This window comes from Crocodylus porosus, unplaced genomic scaffold, assembly GCF_001723895.1.
Source record: "Crocodylus porosus isolate Cpor-Errol unplaced genomic scaffold, CroPor_comp1, whole genome shotgun sequence".
NCBI classification, from domain to species: Eukaryota; Metazoa; Chordata; order Crocodylia; family Crocodylidae; genus Crocodylus; species Crocodylus porosus.
The window spans coordinates 3,663,874-3,686,496 of NW_017728935.1; the positions used below are offsets into that span (position 1 = coordinate 3,663,874).

The window sequence follows — 22,623 nt, forward strand, 5'->3', positions numbered from 1 at the left end:
GAGGAGCGTTTTTGGGCAGATCCAAGAGTGAAATAAGACCATGGCTGCGTTAGTTATAGCTCTTTATCCCAATGGGACAGCTGGTGGTAGTAACAAAACATCTCCCTAGATACATTGTCTGGCAGCAATCCCCTTTCTGCTTTTTCCAGCTGTAACTACCGTTACAGGATAAATAAATAAAGTCCTGTTGACAGTGATGTCAACAGAGCCAGCTTTCCTTCCCCCCGGCCCCTTGGCAGCTCCCTCCCTTTTCCCCCTGTGGGACCATAGGACACAGATTTCGGAGGGTAGCATAGCACGTCAAAGTGAAAGGGAAGAGAGATGGAGAGTCTGGGGGCATCCTGATCCCCTGTAATAAACCTTCTCTGCTTGTGTGCAGGACGCTGGTTTCCTGGCATCTCATCTCCATATCACCCTGGCACTGTCTCCTTTCTTGGCCATCTCAGGAGATTTGAATCTAATCGTATTTATCATGTCTGTATTGTGCTTTTCACTGTAATGTCTGGGTGTTACATAGAAGTCTCAGGCAGGCAGACAGACACATTGACAGGCTGAGCCACGAAAACTGAACCTCTTCCCTGGAGTCTGTTCCTTCAGCACAGAGAAGTGGTTTATTTTAAGAACAGCATGGCAAGGAGTCTGCATAAGAACTGCCTGTGCTGGGCTTGCTGGGCCAACTTCTGCCCTCAGGTAGAAGGGTGCCATCCATCATGGCTCTCACAGTGTTGAACCAGGGGAGCTTAAATCAGAATATGTCCGTTTCAGTGGGTGCATGGAGTCCTTCAGTCTCCAGGACTTTTTATTCTATTCTATTCCATTCTATTCAGGTGTGCAATGTGCTCATCAGTGTAGTTTCTGAGGGCCTTCCAGTAGTGCAGTGTGACTAACATCTGTCACTTATTTGTTCTCACAGCCTCTTCCCAGACAGAGGAGAGTATGCAGTTGGCTGGTTTCTTGTGAAATGCACATGCACACACAGACACACATGCACACCAGACATGCTGCTCTATGTCTGTGTTAGAGAAGGATGGACACAGATACGCACCTTGCAGTTGGAGCGCAAGGTGGCAAAGTTGGGGATGGTCCTTGACTTTCTGCAAGCTTGTTTCACAGTCTTGGGCAGACCCCAAGCATAGTGTGTCTCCTGCACAGAGCAGCTTTGTTCTTATTGTAGAAAACTCCCCTGTGCTGCCCTGCCTCTTTCAGCAGCACTAACAGAAAATGTTGCTTTCAATCATTCCAGGATCCTGATCTGCCTCTGCTGCCTCCTCCCTGATGGGAGTCCCTTTGCTGCCTGTTAGTTTTACAGGGAGGAGTCAGACAAGCAAAGCAGTGTTGGGAGCCATGCAAACAGAAGGGGTACCTCCAGGAGGTGAACGTTTGGGAGTGCCGCTGGTCCCAGAAAAGCCCTGCCATAGGTGCGTCACAGATTCAGAGCTTGGCGTGAATTTTCTATGTCCATGACAGGCACAAATATGAGGCATCTCAGGGTGTGTCTACACTGTAGCAGCACCAATAAGGATTATCCTGAGAATACCCCATCTACCTGCTCCCACTCACAGCTTTGTGCCCCAGGGTACACCCCTGCACGCACACTCCAGTGTGCACCAAATTGTCCCAGGTGGAATAGAGGAGGCTGGGGCCAGCATCCGTGCTGGCCCTAGCAGCCTTACCTGGGGGCCTGGGGGCCTCCTGGGGCAGCAGCATTGCAGATCTGTCCACACACAGCCTAGCTGGCAGCCAGAGCATGGTCCTGGATGGCCAGGCTCCATTTCTGGCCGTCCATGCTGCTATACTACGCTGCTTTTTTTTTTACACTGGGACTTCCTAGCGTCATATTGTGGTGCTGTGCTGCATATTAGCAGCGCAACAAATGGGTGCACGTGCATGCTTGTCTGGATGCACCCAGGAGATCTAATGGAGTAAGATGTTGCCCTAAGTATCCAAGTGAGGTCTTACTCCACCCTGCTATGGTTCTTTAGAAACCTTCCAGGTGTCTACTTCTCTAAAGTGCCTTATTTTAGCCATAAGACTAAGTCATAAAAAATGGCAAAGACCCACCTGCTTTTTTGCATTAGTGGTGCTTTATGGATTGGACAGGGTGAAATTGGATTACACCAGACACTTAGACGCCTAATAGGTAGAAGAGGAACTGGCCCTGGGGGCCTCTGATTGGTCGCAACAGTCTCGGCAAGAAGGCAGTTCAGTTTCGGGCTACACAAGCTCATTCCTGCTGCATCACTTCTGCAGCTTTGCGGGGAATCCTAGCCTCTGCAAATCCCAAGAGACCTGTACAGACATCAATAAATTGCAGTTCACAGCCAAAGAACCCAATGTGCTGTTTGTCATACTCAGCTGGGAAATCACTGAATGAGACAGGGGATTGGAAAAGAGTCCGGTTGTAAAGCAGAAAGCTTCTGTTTACTTGTAAATATTCAAGTAACCAGCAACACGGGATGTGCCCTTTTGGCTAAGATCAAGCAAAGGATCAGCTTATCTGATGCAGCTTCATTCTGGAAGGGCTGACAGGAGGGAATCATCATTAGACCAAATGATCTAAGATGTGTCACCTCTCTCTAAATGCCATCGTCCTATAACTGGTGCATGGCCTGTGTCTGAGTCAGTGGTGAAATCATGCATGTCATAATGTTCCCTTTCGAAAGTTAGAGTGCTCTTTAACTCAGGGATGGAATTGCCATGTCCATTCCACAAGCGGTTCTGGGAAGCTCAATAAAACCCTCCTTGCATGCCTGCTAATGTGATATGGATTGGGCCTGCCAGCTTCCTGGTTAATGCTGGCACAGACTTTCCAGTATCACCTCTGGGATTCTCTGCAGAAAAGATCCACCGTGGAAAGGCAGTGTGATACAGGGAATAGGGGAGTGGAGTGGGACAGAATAGAGCATAAATGTTGCCCCCATTACACTGACTTCACTAGGCATAAATCCAATGCTGGGTTATATGCCTAGCTCTGGCACAACCTTGTTATGTGACTGTAAACAGGGAAGTGACTGCACCTCTCTGTGCTTCTGGTTTCCCTTCTTTCTTATTATTTAGACTGTGACTTCTTTAGAGTAGAGAAAGCCTTTGTACCCAGCCTTCATATAGTGCTTACCAGAGGAGATGACCTAATCTTTAAGCGTTATCAGAAGATATGTAAGATGTTCTTCTTCTGGCTGGCTTTGAAATGCTATTAAAATAAAGTTATTTTATGCAGAGGGTTTTACTGCACTTGCCTCAGTAACACGTAACTGAAATTACTTTAAAAATATTAATATAATGTATTCTCACAGCTTATTATTGCTAAGTGATTTTCTGCTGCCAGGCATACTATTTCAGACTGTTTGCCATTTGGACTGCCCATAAGGAAATGCAGGAGCAAAGAGAAGCTCTGAGTAGATTTACAGATGAACAGGAGCTGATGGAGAGATACAGCTCTGCTTGCTCTAACTGGAGGAAAGTGGGATTTGTGATGCAGATTTTCAAAAAATATTCCCTTCTTCATAGTCCAAACTTTCAACTTGTTCTGTCATGGGTTGAACAATAGGGGGGGAAGTCTGTTAAAATGTTACCAATATTTGCCAATTTTTTTTTTTTAAATCACATTTGACCATCACTGCTAGCTGTCCTTCGCAGGATTTAAGTGAAACTGGAGAAGCACCAAAATAAGATGACTCTTGGTATTCCTCATATCATCACTAGATGGGGCTCTGTGGATTTCCTATTTCCTCCGAAACGGCCAGGCTAAAAAAATCAGATCGATTCCAAAGTTGTCTTTAATAATCCATCTTAAATCAGCTAAATTGGATCTTCCAAATCCTGATACTGTTTTCCCTTTAAAAAGAACTAATTTATGTCTTCGGCTTCTTAGGAGTGTGGCTATCTGGAGGTGCAGTCTCATTGTCATATCTAGATGTCACTGTAAACAAATTGCAAAGATAATAGTAAGGATCCCCAAAGCTTATAAAAAAATAGAATAATAGCTTTTAAATATGGTAGCTTGTGATTCGTCTATAGTCCCACAGTTTTTTCTTACAGTATGCACTTCAAACCAGATCCTGGGGTGTTTACAGAGCTTTTACTCAGAGGAAGTTGTGGCTATGTGCCTAGTGAAGCGGCCCTAAGTAAAAGTGCCCATGCAGCCCAGGAGAAAGAGTGATGGACTGGCTCAAAGATAACTGCCAGTCACAGACTCGTTTTGTGGCTGTGCAGCTCGCTCTGGGCCTAATTTTCAGAGGTGCCAAGCATCCACAGCTTCCATTCATGTTAGCTTGAGTTGGAAAGTGTTTAGCAGGTCTGAAGTGGACATCCTGAAAGAGAGAGTCCTTTGGAAAGTCTGGATCCTACTGGCATAAAAGAATAGCTCCGTGTCTTCTAATAGGGAAAGAAAATCCCTGCTATCTCTAAAGTATGATCCTTTCAGAGACATTTCCACTGCTAGCCATTGCTTTTAGGAGGATCCTGTCCTGTCGTGATATCACCTCTTTTCTTTCCTGTGGAGATGCCCGTTTGTTATCTGTGCACTAACTCAAGGGTATATCTGGTGCCAGAAGTTTTGCGCCCCCCACAAGAGTTAGTCTGCAGCAAAGCTCTGAATAAGCAATCACAAAGAAATCCAGCATTGGTCTTGATTCAGGAATCTCTGGATGAAAGTCTCTGGCTTGTTTTATGTAGGAGGATCACAGAGGCCCCTCAGATTCAGATTGTAAGGCCGGAAGAGACCTCGGAAGATCATCAGGTCCAGCCCGCTGCAGCAAGCTGGGGTGGTAACTGGGGGTCAAGTGACCCCAGCAAGGTGACCGTCTAGTCTCCTCCTGGCCTTGAAACCTCAGAAATCCATCCACTCTAACTGGCCTACTGAGGAGTGAGCTTTTTCTTGCCCAAGTTCAGTGGATTCCTTGGAAATGCTGTTGTTTCTCCTTTTCTCTGCAGTCAGCGAATAAGTCTGAGGCTCTTGCCAGGATCCCACAGAACTTTTATATCCCTTTTGCAATCCCAGTGCCACAATCAAAAGAGATACTACTATTTTTAGGACAAAGACATCATGGTTTTATTAAAAGCCACTACAGTTTCTTTACATTAGCAGTTAAGAATACAATACCCAAAATAGCCACAGTCTCTTCACCACCCATGGACACCCTTACAATCAGCTGCCAGCAAAAAAGTTCCATCTATTTAATACATTGCTTCTATTTCATTAATTAAAAGAATAGCAAATACTTTCTCTACATACATTCAGTTTCAGGCTCAGATCAAGCAGAAGGAAGGGTCAGAACAGGGGAAGGGCAGAGAGTGCAATGGACCCTCCTTCAAGAAGCACCTTGGCACAGATCATGGTTAGGGACCTACTTAAATCATGGTTTCCTGGAAGCCACAAAAACCAGTGAGCTCCTCAATCACTGTGAAAATGGCATTGGTAATCCCTGCTGCCCCCCACTGCCCGATGCTGCATGGGGGGCTCTGCATGAGCCCCCTCACCCCCAGCTCCCGCAACAGGTGCCCTGCCCGGACCAGCTCTGGCCCTTTAAAAAAAAAAAAGCAAAAAAAAGCTGAGAAACCCCCCAGGACTCACTACTCTTGGCTTCAGGGAACTTGTGCAGAGCCCCCATGCGGTACGGGGCAGTGTGGGGGGTAGCGGGTATCGTCCCTCCCCCCCCCCCAACTGGCAGGAGCAGTGTGTATGGAGAGAGAGGTTTGGGTTTTTTTACTTAAAGGGCTGGAGCTGGTCCAGGCAGGGCACCCATAGGGGGGCCTAGGGGGCTTGTGCAGAGCCCCCTGTGCAGTGTGGGGCAGTGGGGATCACCACCCACCCAGCAGCACCTGGTGAGCTGGGCTTTTTTGTTTTTTAACAAGTGCCAGGAGCCGGGGTGGGCAGGGAGAGCCAGTGCTGGGCTGGGAGAGGGGCAGGGGATGGGCCTGGCCCGGCTGATTTGGAGATTCAACGGCAGCCAAATCTCCAAATCAGATTCAGCCGAACTGAATCGGGACACTGATTCGAATCACCAAATCAAATCGCTGTCCCCTGAATCGGCTGAATCTGAATCCGAGGCGAACGGTAGCCACTTTGCACAGGCCTACTATCTGAAAACTAATAGACTTCACGTGATCAGATCTTGATTCCCCACTTCAGGATGAATGATAGAATGACTTCACTTGCACAACTCCCATCTCTTATTGTTTCTTTCTTGGTTTCTTCCCAGGGTTATCCATCCAGATGATGTAGGTGAGACAAGTAGCCATGGCCAGCCAAGCCAGGTAAGGCACCATCAGCATTGTTGCCAACTTGTTAATGGGGTACCAAGAGTACATGGTAGCTACCACTAAGCCATCCAGGCACAGGATGTCCAGCAGAGCCTGGACAAGAGAGAAAAGACAATAACTGAAGCATTTTTCACGGGAAACTAGCTCTATGGGGTCACGCATCCCTACGTAGCATAATAGAGCTCTTACTGAGGACGGTATGAGCAGCAGGAGGCACAAAGCACTGCAGATTAACTCAAGGCCTTTGGCTGAACCAAAACCCTAGCTTTGGCACCAACTGGATCTGGATCTAAACTTCACAGCTGAAGCCTACAGCAAGCCAGGCTCCTTGCTGTGCAGTGTGATGCCAAAGGAAAACATGTGAGCCCTACTCCATAATCCTATGAGCTCCCAAGCCCCTACACCAGCTATCAGGTAACCCCCTGAGACTTCACTCTGCTGCCCCAAACTGGCTGACAAGTTAGCAGTCACTCCGGGCAGGAGAAACAGAAGGGGTGGCATTTCTAGAACGGATTAATGATCAGCAGCTTCTGGATACCTGGCATAGTTTGCTACATGAATGTCACAGAAGGGGCTCTCTCCCTTCCTCCCTGTGCTGATCCTCTGCTTCACGCTACCTTGTCCTAGTCCAGGACACACCCTACTATGGGCTCTTCTAATGGCAGAGTACTCGGCTGCCTGATAAGCGCGTGAATAACGTGTCCTCTTTGAAGCAACTGTCGCTGCCTCTCATTGGGCCGGGTTTGTTGCTCCAAAAGTTTATCTCCAGCTGTGGGTTCTTAACTGGAAGGTGCAGAAGCCAGAAGCTCCATAATCTCCCGCCCTCCTTGGCTACTGCCAAATATCTGAAGCACAAATGCAGCTCAGGGACTGATACTACAGGCTAGAACCCGGTGCAACATGAAGAGAAGCTGAGCAAGGCTGCTGACTTGCCCCTTAAACCCAGTACAGGATGTAACACTTGCTGGTGCTAGTTGTGGACCCTCTTAAAGGTCCCAGGCAGCTGGCAGGGACACAAGCAACACAAGCCTGTAGCTAATCGGCAAAGACATGGCCATCTTACCAGTCTGAGATTATGAATGCCAAAGAACAAGGGAGGCCATGCCCAGTTCAAAGCGAGCTGAGCCCCAAAGAGGCCTAGTGGGATGATGGCATTGCTGTTGAAGCCACCTACATCCTTCCATATCAGGAATGAGCCAAAGCTGTGAAGGAGAAAATCCCAGTTAATATTTTGATATCCCATTTGCCTCCTCTCCCTGATACAGTTGGATCAGGCGTGAATCTACCAGGAGCCATCAACTTCTGCTCCACGGTATCCTCTGACCACAACGTACTATCAAGCATGGATTCTCCCCCAGCTGAAGGCAGCTCCTGGGGCTTGTCTTAACAAGGGTGCATCAGTGTAAATGCACCGATGTAAACCCCAATGCAAACATACCGCACTTGGGCAAAAGTGGCTCCTATACGGGGTTATACCAGGGAGACACTGGGACAGCCACATCCGTGTCTCTGGTTCATCTCACAGGCACAGGTTGTCTTGCATATTTAGACTACCTGCTCTTCAGGGCAGAGCCTCTCTCTTACAGTAGTAAGAGCACAAGGTAGCCCTGATCCGAGTCCCTACTCTAAGGGCTCATCCATGGGTGTCTACACATGACCAGCAGCTACTTCGCCATAGCAGCGTGCTCCCCCATTATAGCATACTGCTAGGGTGAAGTAGCTGCTAAAAATAACCATGTACTGCATGTACAGTGTAGTACTGGTGGTTATTGTGCCATGCTTTAGTACTTCCAAAAGCAAGTACTAAAGCATGGTGCAATAACAACGTCACTGTAGGACAAAGTGTTAGATGTGCCCAATCACCATGATCCAGAGTGCAACATAAAGCCAGAATAGATTAAGTCCCTGGCCGTAAAGGTGTTAAGTGGACTGAATGGGTTAAACTGGGCTCAAGGCACAGTAGGGTGCTGAGTCCAGCTTCTAAAAAACATCCCTTCCGTTTCCCATTGGTACAGGAGAAGGAAATCCCCAAAAGCGAGCAATGAAGTAGCATATCCCCTAGGGGTGAAGTGCTGGAGGAGCAGGGGAGGATTGGGACACAGAATCTTCTTACCCCAGGATCTTACCCCATTCCTGTGTACAAGAGTGTCCAAGCAATGGGGAACATCTGGTTGGGTGGGCACCAAGCGGGTTTCTTCAGATTTTCATACCAAGTAGGCACTGAATTGCGGTTGAAGAACCAGCCGAGAAATCCCCCGATATGAGGGAAGATGGAAAAGCCAACAACGTGAGACCACATCCTTCCGGACTGGAAGGAGCTAAGCTTTGGTTCGTCCTGGTCTCTTGTCACTGAAAAGCAGTAGTTGAGCATCATTGACAACGGACAATATTTACTTTAAAGTCTTTATCTTAGTCAAATTACTCAGCATCCCTTTATAGTGGCTAAGACAGAGAATGAATAGCTAGGCTTCCATTTCCAGCTCTGCCGCTGACTCGTGGTCCTGGACAATTTGCTTCATCTCTCTGTGCCTCTGTTTTCTGATCTGTCATTGGGATGGTTATATAAGCACAGCTTCACAAAGTGCTTTATGAACCTCAGATAAGAAGTTCCAAGTATTATTATGTGGGAGGGGAACGTCCCTCCTATTAGACCAAACTGAGTGAAGGAGTACCCTTGTTGCTGGAATAGGGGACTGAGAATTGGGAGTCCTTGCCTGTCTTCCCCAGCTCTGGCACTGACTCTTGATGAAGACATTTAACCCTTCCATGCTTTCCATTTCCCTTTCTGTAAGAGAGGGATAATAATGTCTTATAACAAACTGATATTTTCCATTTGATCTTCTTAAAAAAACCGTTTCCCCTCCTCATTCTGCCCCCATACACAGGTATTTCCCTGGTGTCTGCAGTTTAATTATGACTTCGTTTACCCAACATGGCTGTATAGAGCCATCATCAGACAGTGGGGCGGAAGTTACTTTTCTCAGTGTTTTTCAAATGCCGTAGTTTCAGAAAGCACTAAAACTCCCATGTATTACATGCAGCACTAGACCTGGCAGTGGAGCTGTTATCTCTTTTCTGCTTGCTACTTGTAATAGGAATGGTCTGGCTCACAGTCTGTCAGAACACCCCCTTCCTTTCGTGCTTCAGTTAACCTCTCACTATAGATTTACATTGTGAATGAAGTCTGCACTGAAAAAGCATTTTTAACTGGAAGATTATTTAATTCATACAGCCGTCTGGGGATGCACACCGATATTGTTATCATCCCCATTTCACAGTTGTATAAAGTGAAGGACAGAGCAACCAACTTGTTCAGGGCCAGACAATGATTCTCTTCCTGAGCTTTGCACAGGACCAAAGGATGATTAGTCTCAATCCCTTTCTCAGTCTCCTTTACCTTTTAGTCCCACATTTTACAGGTAGTAGTACTGTCCGTTGCATGTCCCCTGTACTCACTGTACTTCTCTACTTTGTAGACAGTCTGATACATCCCTGTTCAATCTCAACTCTCTCTTGAGATCTATTCATAAATAAAAATTAAATAGCATTCATCTGAGACAGCATGTGGGATTTTCTTCCTGGCAGTAAAACAACGTTCTCCTCACTGCAGGAGTGTGAGCGAAAGCCTTCAGGAAGGTTGGCTGTATTTGGCAATGTAAGGAAGAGGGGATTCAGAATACATCTTTTTTCAGAAAAAAAAATACCCTGTTACTCTTGCTGGAGAAACACAGATCACAAGAAGGGAACTGACCTTTTCTGTTTGGGATTTTTATCCAGAACTGTCAAGCACACTGCATTGAAGTCCACCTTAATTATTATTGTCATCATGCAAGAAGAGACTCATCTTTAGGAAGCCAGCCTAGCAGAACTACAAATCCACCTACGCATTAATAAGGAATAAATACACAGAGGCATTATCTTAAACAAAAGACCAGACAGCTTATGGCACCGTTGAAGCATCTTTGGGACCAGAAAAATCTATCTTGCACTTAGCAAGGGGGTCAAGCCTGCTTTAAAACTAGGGAAGGGCACACACTACAATAAGACATGACAACTAGGGAGCTGTCGAAAAAAGAAAAAATGCGGGGGAGGCACTGCTTGTAAGCTACAAGCTGCTAGCCAGCAGAATTAACTAAGGGGTGAAATTGTCTTCTCACTATCGTGACACGTGAACTGGAATCAGTTGGTGAAGCTGACAAGAAAGAGCTATAGGTATTGGCAGTCTTCACTTACCGTCTCGTAGTTAAACTCCTGCCCTTTCAAGGGAAACACAAATAAATTAAAGGTTGCCTCAGTGCACCGTCTGTCTCTGCTGCTGCTTCCACGTACTGAAGAAATTATCAGGCTGAGTTATGCCTAAATAGCAAAGAAAGGGGCGTGTGTGCCTATGTATGTGTGTGTGTTAGATTACACAATGGAGCCCAGTCTGCAATAAGTGACAGAAAATTCTTCTGCTAGTATTTGTGTAACAGGATGAAGAAGGCTGATCGAGTTTGTCAAATTTAAACACACAGCAGTATGTGAAGCTCTACCTCTCCGCGCCAGGAAAACCTCTCTGTGGGTCATGGGAGGAGAGTGTTGCTTTTGTGTGCATGGCTGTGAGCGTGTCGTATTTGATGGGGTATATGGTGAGCGCTCAGTCATGTGCAAATCACATCTATCTGGGTGTGAACTGTTGGGATGAGCAAGAGTGTGTGTTTGTATGCAAGCGTGCTAAATGTGAGACCCGTGTTTAAGGCGGTGTATTTGTGCACCACAGTATTCATGAAAGAGACTGATTATCAGCTCCTCAGCTGGTGTAAATTGGAGTAACTATGGATGTCAGCAGGACATTATGGATTTATTGCCCTTCAGTTAGGGATCTGGCTCCAAACGTGTTTCTTTTATAGGGAACAGTGCACATGAGTGAGGGAGAAAGAGCAGGCTGCGTGGATAGGAACGTGCCTACAGTTTTAATCAGCACAGTATTTTACATCAGAGCATTCTGTAGCCAGATGCTTTCGACGCTGCCCCCTCCTCCCCTTTAGCCAAATCGGGGAAAGATGCAACTAAATAAGGGCATTAGACGTGCATGTAAAATGAAAAGAAAAACTGCTAGGAATCAATTTCCATTAGGAAGCCATCTGCAAGGGATGGAGAATTAAACAAAAATTCACTTTGGCTATGGGTCATTACTTGAATCTTACGGCCTGAAGGAGAACTGGTGTCCCCTCAGGGGGTGTACGGTAAGTGTTAATATACCCCCAGTGGAATCTTTTCATTGTATCGTGCTCTGGAGGAGCCAAAGAAAGATATTTTTAAGGAGGGAAGAAAGCCGGGGGAGGGGGAGGGAGAGGAAAAATTAACTGAAGAGCCAGATTTCTATCTGATGTAAATCAGTATAGCCCTGGAATTGTTGTGTTTTTATACCGTGATGGTCACTTTAAAATAACGGGTGTAGTATATGCAGTAATCAAGCAGCAGTTGTTTGCATATCATTTCCATGTCTGCTGCTATGGAGCCTTTGCAACAGGAAACCCTCATCATTCAACAATGCAGCTGCTGTGTGACCGACTATTTTTTGATGCACTCAGCCGGTTCACTGCCCATTTACCACTGAAGTCATAACATGCAGGGCACTAACTAATAGTACCAGCACACACCTTTGGCAACTCCATTGGGAAGTAACAATGCTGCAGGTTCAGCTGTTGGTATTTCCTTCTGGGGATGGAATAGAAGAGATTGTTGCTGAGTGTGACTGGGGTGCTCGGGGCCAGATCTCATACCAGCCCAGCCACCCATCTCTATAGGGCAGTCTGTCTCTTCTCATCTGCCACAACTTTGCTGTTCCCATAACCTGGTGGAAGATGCAGGAGACTGCCCATTACATTCCCCAATGCCAGGGGCTGCCCTCTGTAGCTCCAAACCTCTCCTATACCACAGCCCGTGCCTTGCAGAGGGGATCAGTTCTTAGCATCACCAGCCCCACAATCTTCCAGTCCAGACCCTAACTGGATGCCTCCAATCAGGCAGCCTACTCCACCCTCGTTCTGGGCTGCCTAGCTCCCTGCACTCTTCCTGCTCTCGGGTGTGCCCCCCTCCCAGGACCTTTGGCCACACAGGCCCTGGCCTCATCTCCAAGAAGAGCCAAAACCCCAGGCCCCCAGCTCTGGGCATCCCTTGCAGCAGGCACCTGGCCCTTTGTCCCTTCTGACCCTGACCCCAACATTGACCAGTCAAGGGTGCCTCAGGTTAGGTTTCTGAGCACCTAGCCCACATTCTCACATGGGTCCACCTTCCTGGACCCTATTACAGGGTTACCCACCCAGTCATAGGAGCTGGGATTATTACAGCATCCCAACTCACTTTTCACCAAGGTAGTAACTAGCCTAGTATTTCCAGGGACCCCACCAGACCATCCCCAGCAGGAAGCTATTTTAGGTCATACCTAAAACCAAGAGCCTCCTACACTAAACTACAGGATACTTCAAACAGCCTTCCAGCCACATGATGTTTCTACCTGGGCTGCCAGGAACAAACTGTTGTGCTTATATAGGCAGCCAGTGTTTTAAAATGGCAATCAAGCACCGCAAGTGCAGCAGGCACCGCAAGCGCACTGCCACAGTGAGAACAAAGTTCCCTTTGACGTATTTGCACCGAGCTGTCTAGGTCTCAGCCTATCCCACAAATGTGGATGCTGGAGGAATTCAGGGTGCCAGCTTAAAAATAAAGGGCTGTTCACACGGCCTAATACTTTTGATCTGCTGTCCCTGTGACCATAAAGCTCTGTAACTGCTACTAGGACTTTCCCCACATAGTCGTACCAGTCCTGTAACAACACTGTTCCCAGCAGCTCCCAGCTCTGGTCCTGCTGAGGACTGTCTGATGGCTAAAATGGTCTGTGGCAGTGCACTTGCGGTGCCTGCCGCTTTAAGGGCTGAGTCAAGCAGCCAGCAGGTGCTTGATTGCCACAGCCATTTTAAAACACTGGCCATCTGTATAAATCCAGTAGTTTGCTGCTGGTGGTTCAGGTAGACGCGTAACCTGGTTGAAAGGCCGTAGGAAATATTTTGTGGGTGAGAGCAGGAGGCTCCTGGTCCTGGGTGTGAGACCCAGCCGTGAGTGCATCTCCCGTCACATGGTCCTAAGCAGTGCCAGAGGCAAGAGAAAACACCCTAGGTAGTCCTTAAGGTATGGTATAAAACCATTTTGTCTACCTGCCTTCCCAGGAAGCTTAGTACATTCAGAGCAATTTGTGTATAGCTCTTATTGCCTCTGTAGAGTGTCTGCTGGGGATGGAGGCTGGGGCATACCCTAGGCTGTCTTATGGCCTTTGCTATTACTGTAATATAATATCCTGTGTCAAATGAGTTTGACACCCAGAATTTAACTGAATGCAGTCATGAAACATAAGACTAGAAGGGGCCTCTACAGGCCATCTAGTTCAATCCTTTGCTCAGGACAGGAATCTCCTTGTCTAAATCATTCCAGCCAAGGGTTTCTCACCAGCACTTAAAGTCCACAGCCACCCAAATTACTGGGTCCGGTGTGTAACCATCCCTAGCGATAGAAAATTCTTCCTAAGATCCAGCCTATATCAACTATTGCACTTTAAGCTTGTTACTGCTTTTCTTATCCTCTATAAACATGGAGTATAGTTGATCACTATCCTCTCTGTAACAGCCCTTTTCATATTGGAAGAATTTTATCAAATTGTCTCTCTTCTCTTTAGCAGGCTAACTTGTGCTAGATCTTCCAGTCTTTTCTTATGGGTCATGTTCTCTATGCCTCCAATTACTTCTGTTGCTCTGCCTTTTATGTTGCCTTCTAGCCTGAAATTCTTAGTCAATTCCTGCCTATTGGTAAAAAGCAAATCAAGAAGAGCTATTTTTCTACCGCCTGTACCTTAGCTGGTCCCAACACAATCCAGGACTTCTCTGGATGACCTGTTGACTGTTACCCTCCTGGAAGATAGCGTGGTAATTAAAGTTCCTCACAAGTATCAAGCAATTTGGGTACTGTGGTAAGTTTAAAAAACAAAAAAACCACTCCATCCAATGCCTTTCCTGGTGTGGTGGGCAATAGTAGATGCCTATCAGAACATCACTCTTGATGTTTTCTTTCATTACCTTAACCCAAAAACTTTCAACAGGTCTACCTCCCTCTTTGTTGCATCTCCACGCAACTGTATCACTTGAATAAAATAAGTGACACTGCCTCCTTTATCCCTTGCCTTTCCTTAGTGAACAAATTATACCCACCCATGATCATAATCCAGTCTAGAGGTAACCTCCAGCTCTTGGTTCTGTGTTGGTTGTGACTGCTCCACTTAATTGACGAGTCTTACTCAACTAAAACTAAAATAATCTATGTGTGTGTGTGCACTCGCACACAAACTCTTTTATAAAGGTATTCTTTTACACGCACACACACAGAGCAGAGGGGAAGAACTGTGCGATAACTTGGAAATAATTTCTCAAACACAGTATTGTTTTTCCTTTGTTACTCAGTTTAATGAGCCAACCGATTCCGCAGTAACTTACTTACAGTAATAAAAGGTGGAGTCATGAGATTTTTGTATTGAAAACATGTACTCAACAGTCATGCTACACATTTCTGCATCTTACAGTAATCTTACTGCAGTTTTAGACCTCTACCCTATGCCTGCAATATCTTTTCAGAAAGGAAGAGATGTGATAATTGAGTTACTCAATCACATGTGATTTCTTCTTTAACAACCTTAGTCTATTGTGTCCCAAGAGGTTTTTCAGTATATTCAGAGGTAGTCTCCCAGATGTAAAACATTTATTCACCTGAATATGCTGCTGAAGACCAGGACATGGCAATGTGCTGTACTCTTGAAAATAGATTGTCAAATCAACAGTATTTTCAGTGCCTGAGCTAACTATACCACAGCTGCCCCAGTTCTGTCAATACAGGCTGTAATCCTGCCTCCAAGTCCAGTTCAAACCTATCCTGTGTACTGTAAATGCCTCTGAAGCCCCATCCTGCAGCCTTTATCCAGGCAAAGCTTTCAAAAGACTTCAGTGGAAGTGCTGAATGCAGGGTTGGGCTGTGGTTTCAATCTCTAATTCTTCACGAGAAGAGTCTTTACTAAGGAAAAAGGCTCAGGCTAATTGAATCTCTTTGAGATCTTGGACAAACCTTAATTTGGTCAACTCAGCCCGTAAGTGAACGGGGTAAGAAAATAAGACTGCCACTGCAGAGAGGTGCAGTGTCCGAGCTGAGTTATACTGCCGAAATTACCCATTAACTATGGGAATGTACACGGTGAGTGCTTAAAGCCTTTCTAGGAAATGTGACTTGTTGGTCTCCTCCAAGGTAAAAAGCCCTGGGTCTGTTTATAACAAAACACACATTTGGAGCAAGGGCCTTGTGTTAACTCAGAATTTTATGCTCTGGAGTAGAACTGTCCTCCCTGTCCCCCTCCAAAAAAACCCAAAAACACAAAAAAACCCCCCCCCAAAAACATTTCTTAGGTGAATAATGCAAATTTAGCAATGCTGAATGCTGCCCAATATTGATTGATTTGGCAGAATGTTTTTGTTTTGGAGGTGGGAATCTGATTTTTTTGCTGGTTCTGTTCTAGAACGATTGATCTCCACCTCTGACGCATCCGACCCCAAGTCTACGGATCGAGGGCTTACGCAGAAGGCAGGGTAGGGATGCACCTTTATAGACTGACTAAATCAGAAGTGCTTAAGCTTCTGTGACCCTGAGCACACTTCATTAGATGCTGACACTGAGGGCTTGGAACAGTCTTCCTAAAGTTATTCACACCTGTGCAGTTGGCCATCACAAGGCCTGGCTTATAGGCCTTGTAGCTAAGCCTTAGTCTGGAATTGCTGTGCTGATTGAATTGCCTCCCCTTCTCCGCAAAGGAGTCATCTTAAAAATAATCCCTTTATTTTCTCAGGGTTAAAGGTGCAATTTTCACTGAACAGGAAGATAAGGAGGACTCAGCTTGAGTCACTGTACGTGGATGTCTAGTTGTAACAGTTGCCCTTCCAGCAAGTACAAAGTTCTTTTCTTTGAGTTTGCTGATCACAGGAATAAGATATATTGTACGAAATGTGATTGAAAAAATCCAATCCCTCTCCAGCAGTTGCTGCAGAGGCACATACTCCTCAGAGGAGAAAGGCCAGGCCACACCTTCCAGTTCAAATAATCCAGCGCCCTTCTGTGCCTCACACTGAGAAACTCCCTCCGCTGGGATTCAGCATTTTGCTCAGGTGCTACAGACCTGTGCTCTCAGCTTGCCATGCAGTGAAGGGATGTGCTGGGATCCTTCCGGAGTCTGAGGTAAGCCCTGAATTTTGTGAGTCTTAGGAGAAGCAGTGGCAGAACATCCTCCGGAGTCGGGCATATTTATACCGATCATTTAGCAACTGGAAATGCCTCTGCCTGTTAGGTGAAATTACACTCCTGTCCTCCAAAAGATCCTGGAAGAGGTGTAATAACTGATTAGTGCTAGTTAATGAAGAACAGTCCTTGGATCTTTTAAACCTGTTGCCTGCCAACTAACCCCAGAGTATGGTCACTCTGTCCAAAAGGACATTCCCAGCCACCTGTCCATCAAGAATAGACTTCTGCTGGCTGAAACCAATATAGTTATGGTATTTTCTCTCCCAATAAGGAATAAAATACACTGCAACCCAGCTATACAAGTCAAATTAGATGAGGTTGACAAGGTAGCCCTGGTGTGATTGCAGTATTATAGAGATACCCAGGGCAGCAGGGTGCACTAGCAGTTTAGCTGTGGTAGCATGGACCTAATACAAGCCGAAAAGTCCAACAGAAAGATGGTTGTTGTTCTGTGCTAGCCTGCTACCAGTACTCCACGTAGCTAGCTGAGAGCCAGCTCAGGTGTCTGTACTACCATGCAGTCACTTTCACAGACATCCCCTGGCATGCCCATCACCACAGTGAGATCTGAGCTCCTTTATTTATGAAATCTCTTTGGGATAAAGACATTTCCCATTCCAGCAAGATGCAGGTGCTCCCATTTCCTTAAATCTGTACTTCTGCCCTTTATTCTTTCCTATGACTCCATCGAAAGCGCTTGTTGTCAGGTAAATCATCCCCATCCCTTCCCTCTCCGCCACCCCAATTAAGAAACTTCCTCCTTTTTCATTTCACTCTGCTGTAGTCGTGGGTCATGACTGCTGTCCTCTCCCTTCTTGAAAGCCAATGCTTACTATGATGGTGATATCAGCCCACCTGCTTGTTTCCTCTGGACGTGCTGTCCCCACTCAGTTCTGAAGCTTGTCCAGGTTATTTCTCGGGTGCAATTTCCCATGACTGTGGTCTGCACTCCTGTTCTGCTTCATGGCACCAGGGGTTACAGGGTTTGTGGATGAGGGTTTGTCTCTCAGTTCTGCCTTTGGATGCTCAGGTCCACACTGTGAATTGCCACAGTGCCCTGGATTTCAATAGAGCAACATTAACTTCTACCACCTGAGCATCCAACCCTTTGTTTCTGGGGCAGAGGGTGTTTAAATGCTTCCCTGCTGATAAGGCTTTCTTTTGAATATAGACAGATAAATGAGTTGCACAGGGTTTAAAGCATGCAGTGACTTAGAAGTAGAGCAGCTTCTGTACTCTTATCGGTCCATGTGCCCACTCTTACTCCATAGTAAGTGAAACTTAAGCCATGCAAAATTAGCTCTGCTCTTTTATTGAGTAATTACCCCAATTAGGCTTCCCTTATTGTGAGGTAAGGGCAGGCATATGGACTCTTACGCACCTTAACTCTCTGGCACTCGCATTGCACGTTTGCTGGAGCGAGGATCTTGGGTATTTTACAAGAGAGAGAAAGGTGGTGTGTACACAAGAGCAGCTATGAGCCAAAGAGCAGTTTTTATAGGAGAAAGCAAAGCTGTTCTTTGTGCCTCTCCTGTGTCCCAGGCACACAAACTGAATCAAATCTATTCCCTCTGTTTAGGACCATGTCTGTAAACCTAGCCTCCCAATACAGTGCCATTTGAGTAGATTGCTAGTAGACAAAATGTTGTTAGCAGGATGGGTTGCTGATGTCTCTGCATACATGGCGTTTGAGGGACACCATGTTTGAACCCATGGCTCTGTTCCCATGCCAACCTTGCAGAAATAATGCTCGCTGTCATGTTTTGAGGCTCACTGGGAATATCTCCCTTGATGTGGCCCTTGGGGTTCAGATTGGCATTGCTCTTTATTAGCTGGACCTCTACGCCACTGGCCATTTGTGTTGCTTCTGGCTATGATGCTTTTGTGTTTAATTGAAGCTTTTCTATTTGCCAGTGATTTTTAGTGCTCTCCTGACGATCATGGAAACCAGTGACTGCTAGTTCCCAGATGAATACAGCACCACCAGCAACAGAGCAGCTTTTCCCGCATACACCGCTCTCCCATGCAAAAACTAGCGATGAGACCAGATACCCAGGGCAGCAGGATGTGTGAATTGGGTGAAGCAGCAATTTCTAACTGTCACTGTGCTGCCAGCGTCATTGTGGGACAGAAACTGCTTCTGCCTCACAAATTTGGCGCCTAGGACTGCTACTTAGTTATGCTATTGCTCCCATGCTGTATATATGTACTTGGTTTCAGCGCTGCCTGAAGCAGCCATCTTTAAGGTACATAAGGGGGCTCAATCCTTTATTTCTCTTAGGGCATGTCAACATGTGCTTTCACGCATGCCTAAACATAATGCACATTTGCCTAAAGCGCATTAAGGTGATTTAGGCATGTGTCTACATGTGCATGCATAAAACAGGTATCAAATTTTGAGCAGATAGCTAAATCGCATTGACAAACATTCAGATGTACTAATGTGCATTAATGCCAATGTGTGGGCTGATTTGGGACTAAAGTTAGTCCCAAGTCAATGGGCACACGCCAATTAATGTGCATTAGCGTGTCTACAAATTGGTTAATGCGCTTTGGCATAAAGCAGGTATCAAATTTATGCATGAATAGCCTTAAATTGCCATTTTAAGGTGCATTAAGGATGTGCACGTGTAGCCCCGCACCCTTAATGTGTCTTAAATCAAGCTAATGCACATTAAATGAGCACGTGTAGACCCACCCTTAGACTGTCATCTCAGGGTGGCAAGAATAGCCTTATGTCTATGTAGGAATATTGCACTAGAATAATCTATGGTGTGAATTTAGCCTGATCTAGTTAGACAAGAGCAAAGGCTTGTGTTCAGGCTCTCCATTTTGAGTGATCATCTTGATTTACCTGAAGCCAGTTGGGACCAAATTGAAGCAAAATCAGCATATGCGTGACCACACAGGGATTTCATTGGCTTAATGGCATCAGTTTAAAAACATACTTCATCTCTGGTTTATGTTTGAGGTTTATCAGGACTGGCTGTTGTGGCTTCAGAACTTAATTTGAATTAACTTTTAAGCACAGATAAGCCCTAAATTATACAAGGATAAATGTCCTAAGTAGGCAAGGCTTTAGGGACACAAGTGATATGCTTATCTCTCAAAGTCTGATGCAGGGAGTTCCTTAAACTCTTTGAGTCCTTCTGTTGGCCTCAGAAGCTCTGGGACAGCACAGATATCCTTTGCAAGGCTTAGGAAAGTGTCTCATAGTGACATGGCTGGCCACTTTTTCTGCTGATAAGAGAAAAGCTATCACATAGCCCTACTGTAGAGGACACTTGAGAGGCAGTGTTCAGCCAGAGGTGAAGAAACTGTGTTTTCTTTATGGCTACGGGAAACTCTACAAAGTAAAAAGCAAATACAGGAAGAAAATATTTCAGAAGAGAGAGTGGAAGCAGCAGTATTGCACCAGGTCTTTCATAACAAACCCTCATCCTTCTCAAGGTTTGGGTGACCACAAAAATCATGCATGCTCTGTTGTTCTTTCAAACAGTACATATTGTGGTAGCTAGTGTTAGGCGCTCTGCAGTAGGAAATGCCTCCTCCCTCAACTGACACGGTTATGCTAGGAAATCTCTTTAAATGTAGACCAACTCCAGCTATACACTGGGAGGCTGTTGACTGCAGTAGCGCCCTTGGAGTCTGCAGTCAGCTCTGGGGTGGAGTCTGTGGAGAGCTTTTTTACTAGTGAAGGGGGAAGATCCTGGTTTGACTCCAGTTAAGGCTGGAGAATGGGAAGCTAAGGAAATCGCCTTTGTATGGATTAACTGAGCCCACTTGATTGAGACTCCTCAATAGGCAATGTTTTGGCAGTCCCTAAAAATCTGTCTCGATACTTTTCAGAACAGAGCCACCTCTTAATGCAGGGTGTATCTATGCTGCAGTCATTCCTGGCCAGTGGCTTGTAAGACTCGAGTGTAGCTTGGCAGTTGGAGAAGCTCAGTAAATCATTCTGCACTTAGTCCATGCTATGCTGCTGTTGCCACGCTGCTTAGCAGGACCCACAGTAGATCGCTTAAAGCTTGCTTAGGCATGTCCACACAAGCTGCACTCACTGCAGTGATAACAGGGTAGACAGACATATCCTTAGCATGAAATTCTGGCCCAAAATGAAGTTAGAGGGACTTTTACTGTTGACCCCAAATGGCGCCGGGTTCTCACTCCTTGTGTTCACTTTTAAAACAGTGAGGCAATGAAACAGATTGCCCAGGGAAGGTGGTGCAGTCTCCTGCACTGGAGGCTTTCAAAAGGAGACTGGATAAGGGATGATTTAGGAACAGCAGTCCTGCATTCGTGTATGCAGATGGGCCAAAATGACCCTCAGAGTCTCTTCTATCTTTCTAACTCTTTGTGAATTAATTCAGGCTTCCCAGAGAACTGGGAAACAAAACCCATTCTGGCTCTGCATTTACCTGCGTCTCTCAGTTTGCATCAGGACTGTTTAAATCTTTTTCATTGGTAAAAAAAAAAAACCTTTCCACCACAAAATGAAAATTCTGGTGAAAATCTTTCACTGCGACTGAAAGTTAGGCCAGCTCTAATCATGATCTATAGCATTTGCTTTTCACATTGTAACTCAGTCCCTTTTCTTCTTCTATTGTTTTTCAGTGATGCAAACCAAAGGGGCACAGGGTGGTTAAAGCGAGCTTCCCTCTGTACCATCTCCCACACAGATGCACGCTTAAGACTGCTGCAGACAACTGTATAATGTGCAGCAGATGTGTAACGTGCGAGTCACTCTCCAGCTTTCCAGGGGACAATAGATGGATTGCTCCAGACCCAGTGTTCTCCTATCTTAGCACATTTTCCAAGTGCCTTTTATTATTTTCCATCCCACATTAAAACTAAACGACAGCATTTTAAGCTTCACCACTGTTTGGAGTGACGTCTGCAGAAGAGTATTTAAATGATCTTATTTTACATTCCTGCAGAGTTACATTATAGGACTTACAAGAGACATTACCAGTGTATGGAGTTTAGAGAGCTACAAAACAGCTGCATGTGACACGTCGTCATTTATTTCCATGACTGTCTGAGAAATGACTGAGAATCTACAGGATGCAAATTACTAGAAGCTCAGAGGATGGAGTGAAACGCAAATAATGTGTCTGTGTGCATGGACCAATGGAGTCTAGAGACCGTGACTGGTAAAAAAAATCGAGAGGAGGGAAATGAGTGGAGCGCTGTCTGAACTCCTACCCCCACTGGATTGCAACTGCTGTTTCTAAGAGGCTGTGGAAAGGAACCCACCAGTGAACATTGTGAATGACCTTCATTTCTCACTGTGACTGTCACTCTGCAATCGTGTACCGCAAAGCTTTTGCCAAATTCTCGGAGGGGAAGGCCTGTGTGATTCGTGTGACTAGTGGAGATGATGGTGTTGGCAGACAGCAAGCCAAGCATCCCTGAGCCCTTTTAAACACCAGCTCAGAGTCTGCCTGGACCAAACAAACTCCAGACAGGGTCTGTTTAGGCTTCATTCACCTCGAATATACAGATTTGTTCCTGGCCAGAGCTGTGTTTGCTGGGGCAGAGTCTGGCTGTTCCTTGCCTTGATGACTGGGCTGCTTTTGTGAATGAGGTGCAGCCTCACTGTGGGCCTTTAACTGTGTTTAATTTTGATTTGGTTTGGTTTGGCCTAGATGCTGAGACCCTCTTTTGTTTCAAGAAGAGGTTTGCAAAGAAAAATGAATGGGAGGAATCCCATTCTGTTTGCTTGCTGATGTGGAGATCGGAAAGTGCCAGTATCTCTCAACGTGCATTCCTCCTGCAGGCCTGAAAGGGAAACACGGTATAAGCTGTAAGATGATGTATTAGCAGTTGGCTAAGCAGAGCAGAAAAAAGCAGAACAAATACATCCCTGCCCTGTCCTAACAGAGACGGAGAGAGAAACTGTGTCTTAAATCCACAGCTGTAATAAACAGTGGTATGCTCAGCCACGCAGCTGTACCATCAGGAACAGAGCTCAGGGCTTTGTTTGCATCAATAACA

At 45.9% G+C, this 22,623-nt stretch overlaps 1 protein-coding gene across 2 annotated transcripts; it reads right to left on the bottom strand.

Annotated features, from left to right (window-relative positions):
* Positions 1-6,152: 6,152 nt before the first annotated feature.
* Positions 6,153-10,611, bottom strand: TSPO2 (translocator protein 2). 2 transcript variants are annotated; one of them, XM_019546704.1, is made up of 5 exons: positions 10,495-10,611; positions 10,013-10,141; positions 8,388-8,610; positions 7,325-7,463; positions 6,153-6,354 (listed from the first exon to the last, which is right to left on the bottom strand). In XM_019546704.1, the coding sequence occupies exons 3-5, from the start codon at positions 8,558-8,560 to the stop codon at positions 6,172-6,174; spliced, it is 495 nt and encodes a 164-aa protein (XP_019402249.1). In that variant the 5' UTR covers positions 8,561-8,610; positions 10,013-10,141; positions 10,495-10,611; the 3' UTR covers positions 6,153-6,171. The 2 variants fall into 2 exon arrangements, with proteins under 2 accessions (XP_019402249.1, XP_019402248.1); XM_019546703.1 differs by lacking the exon at positions 10,013-10,141 and having other exon boundaries at positions 10,495-10,610.
* Between the last annotated feature and the right edge of the window lie 12,012 nt (positions 10,612-22,623).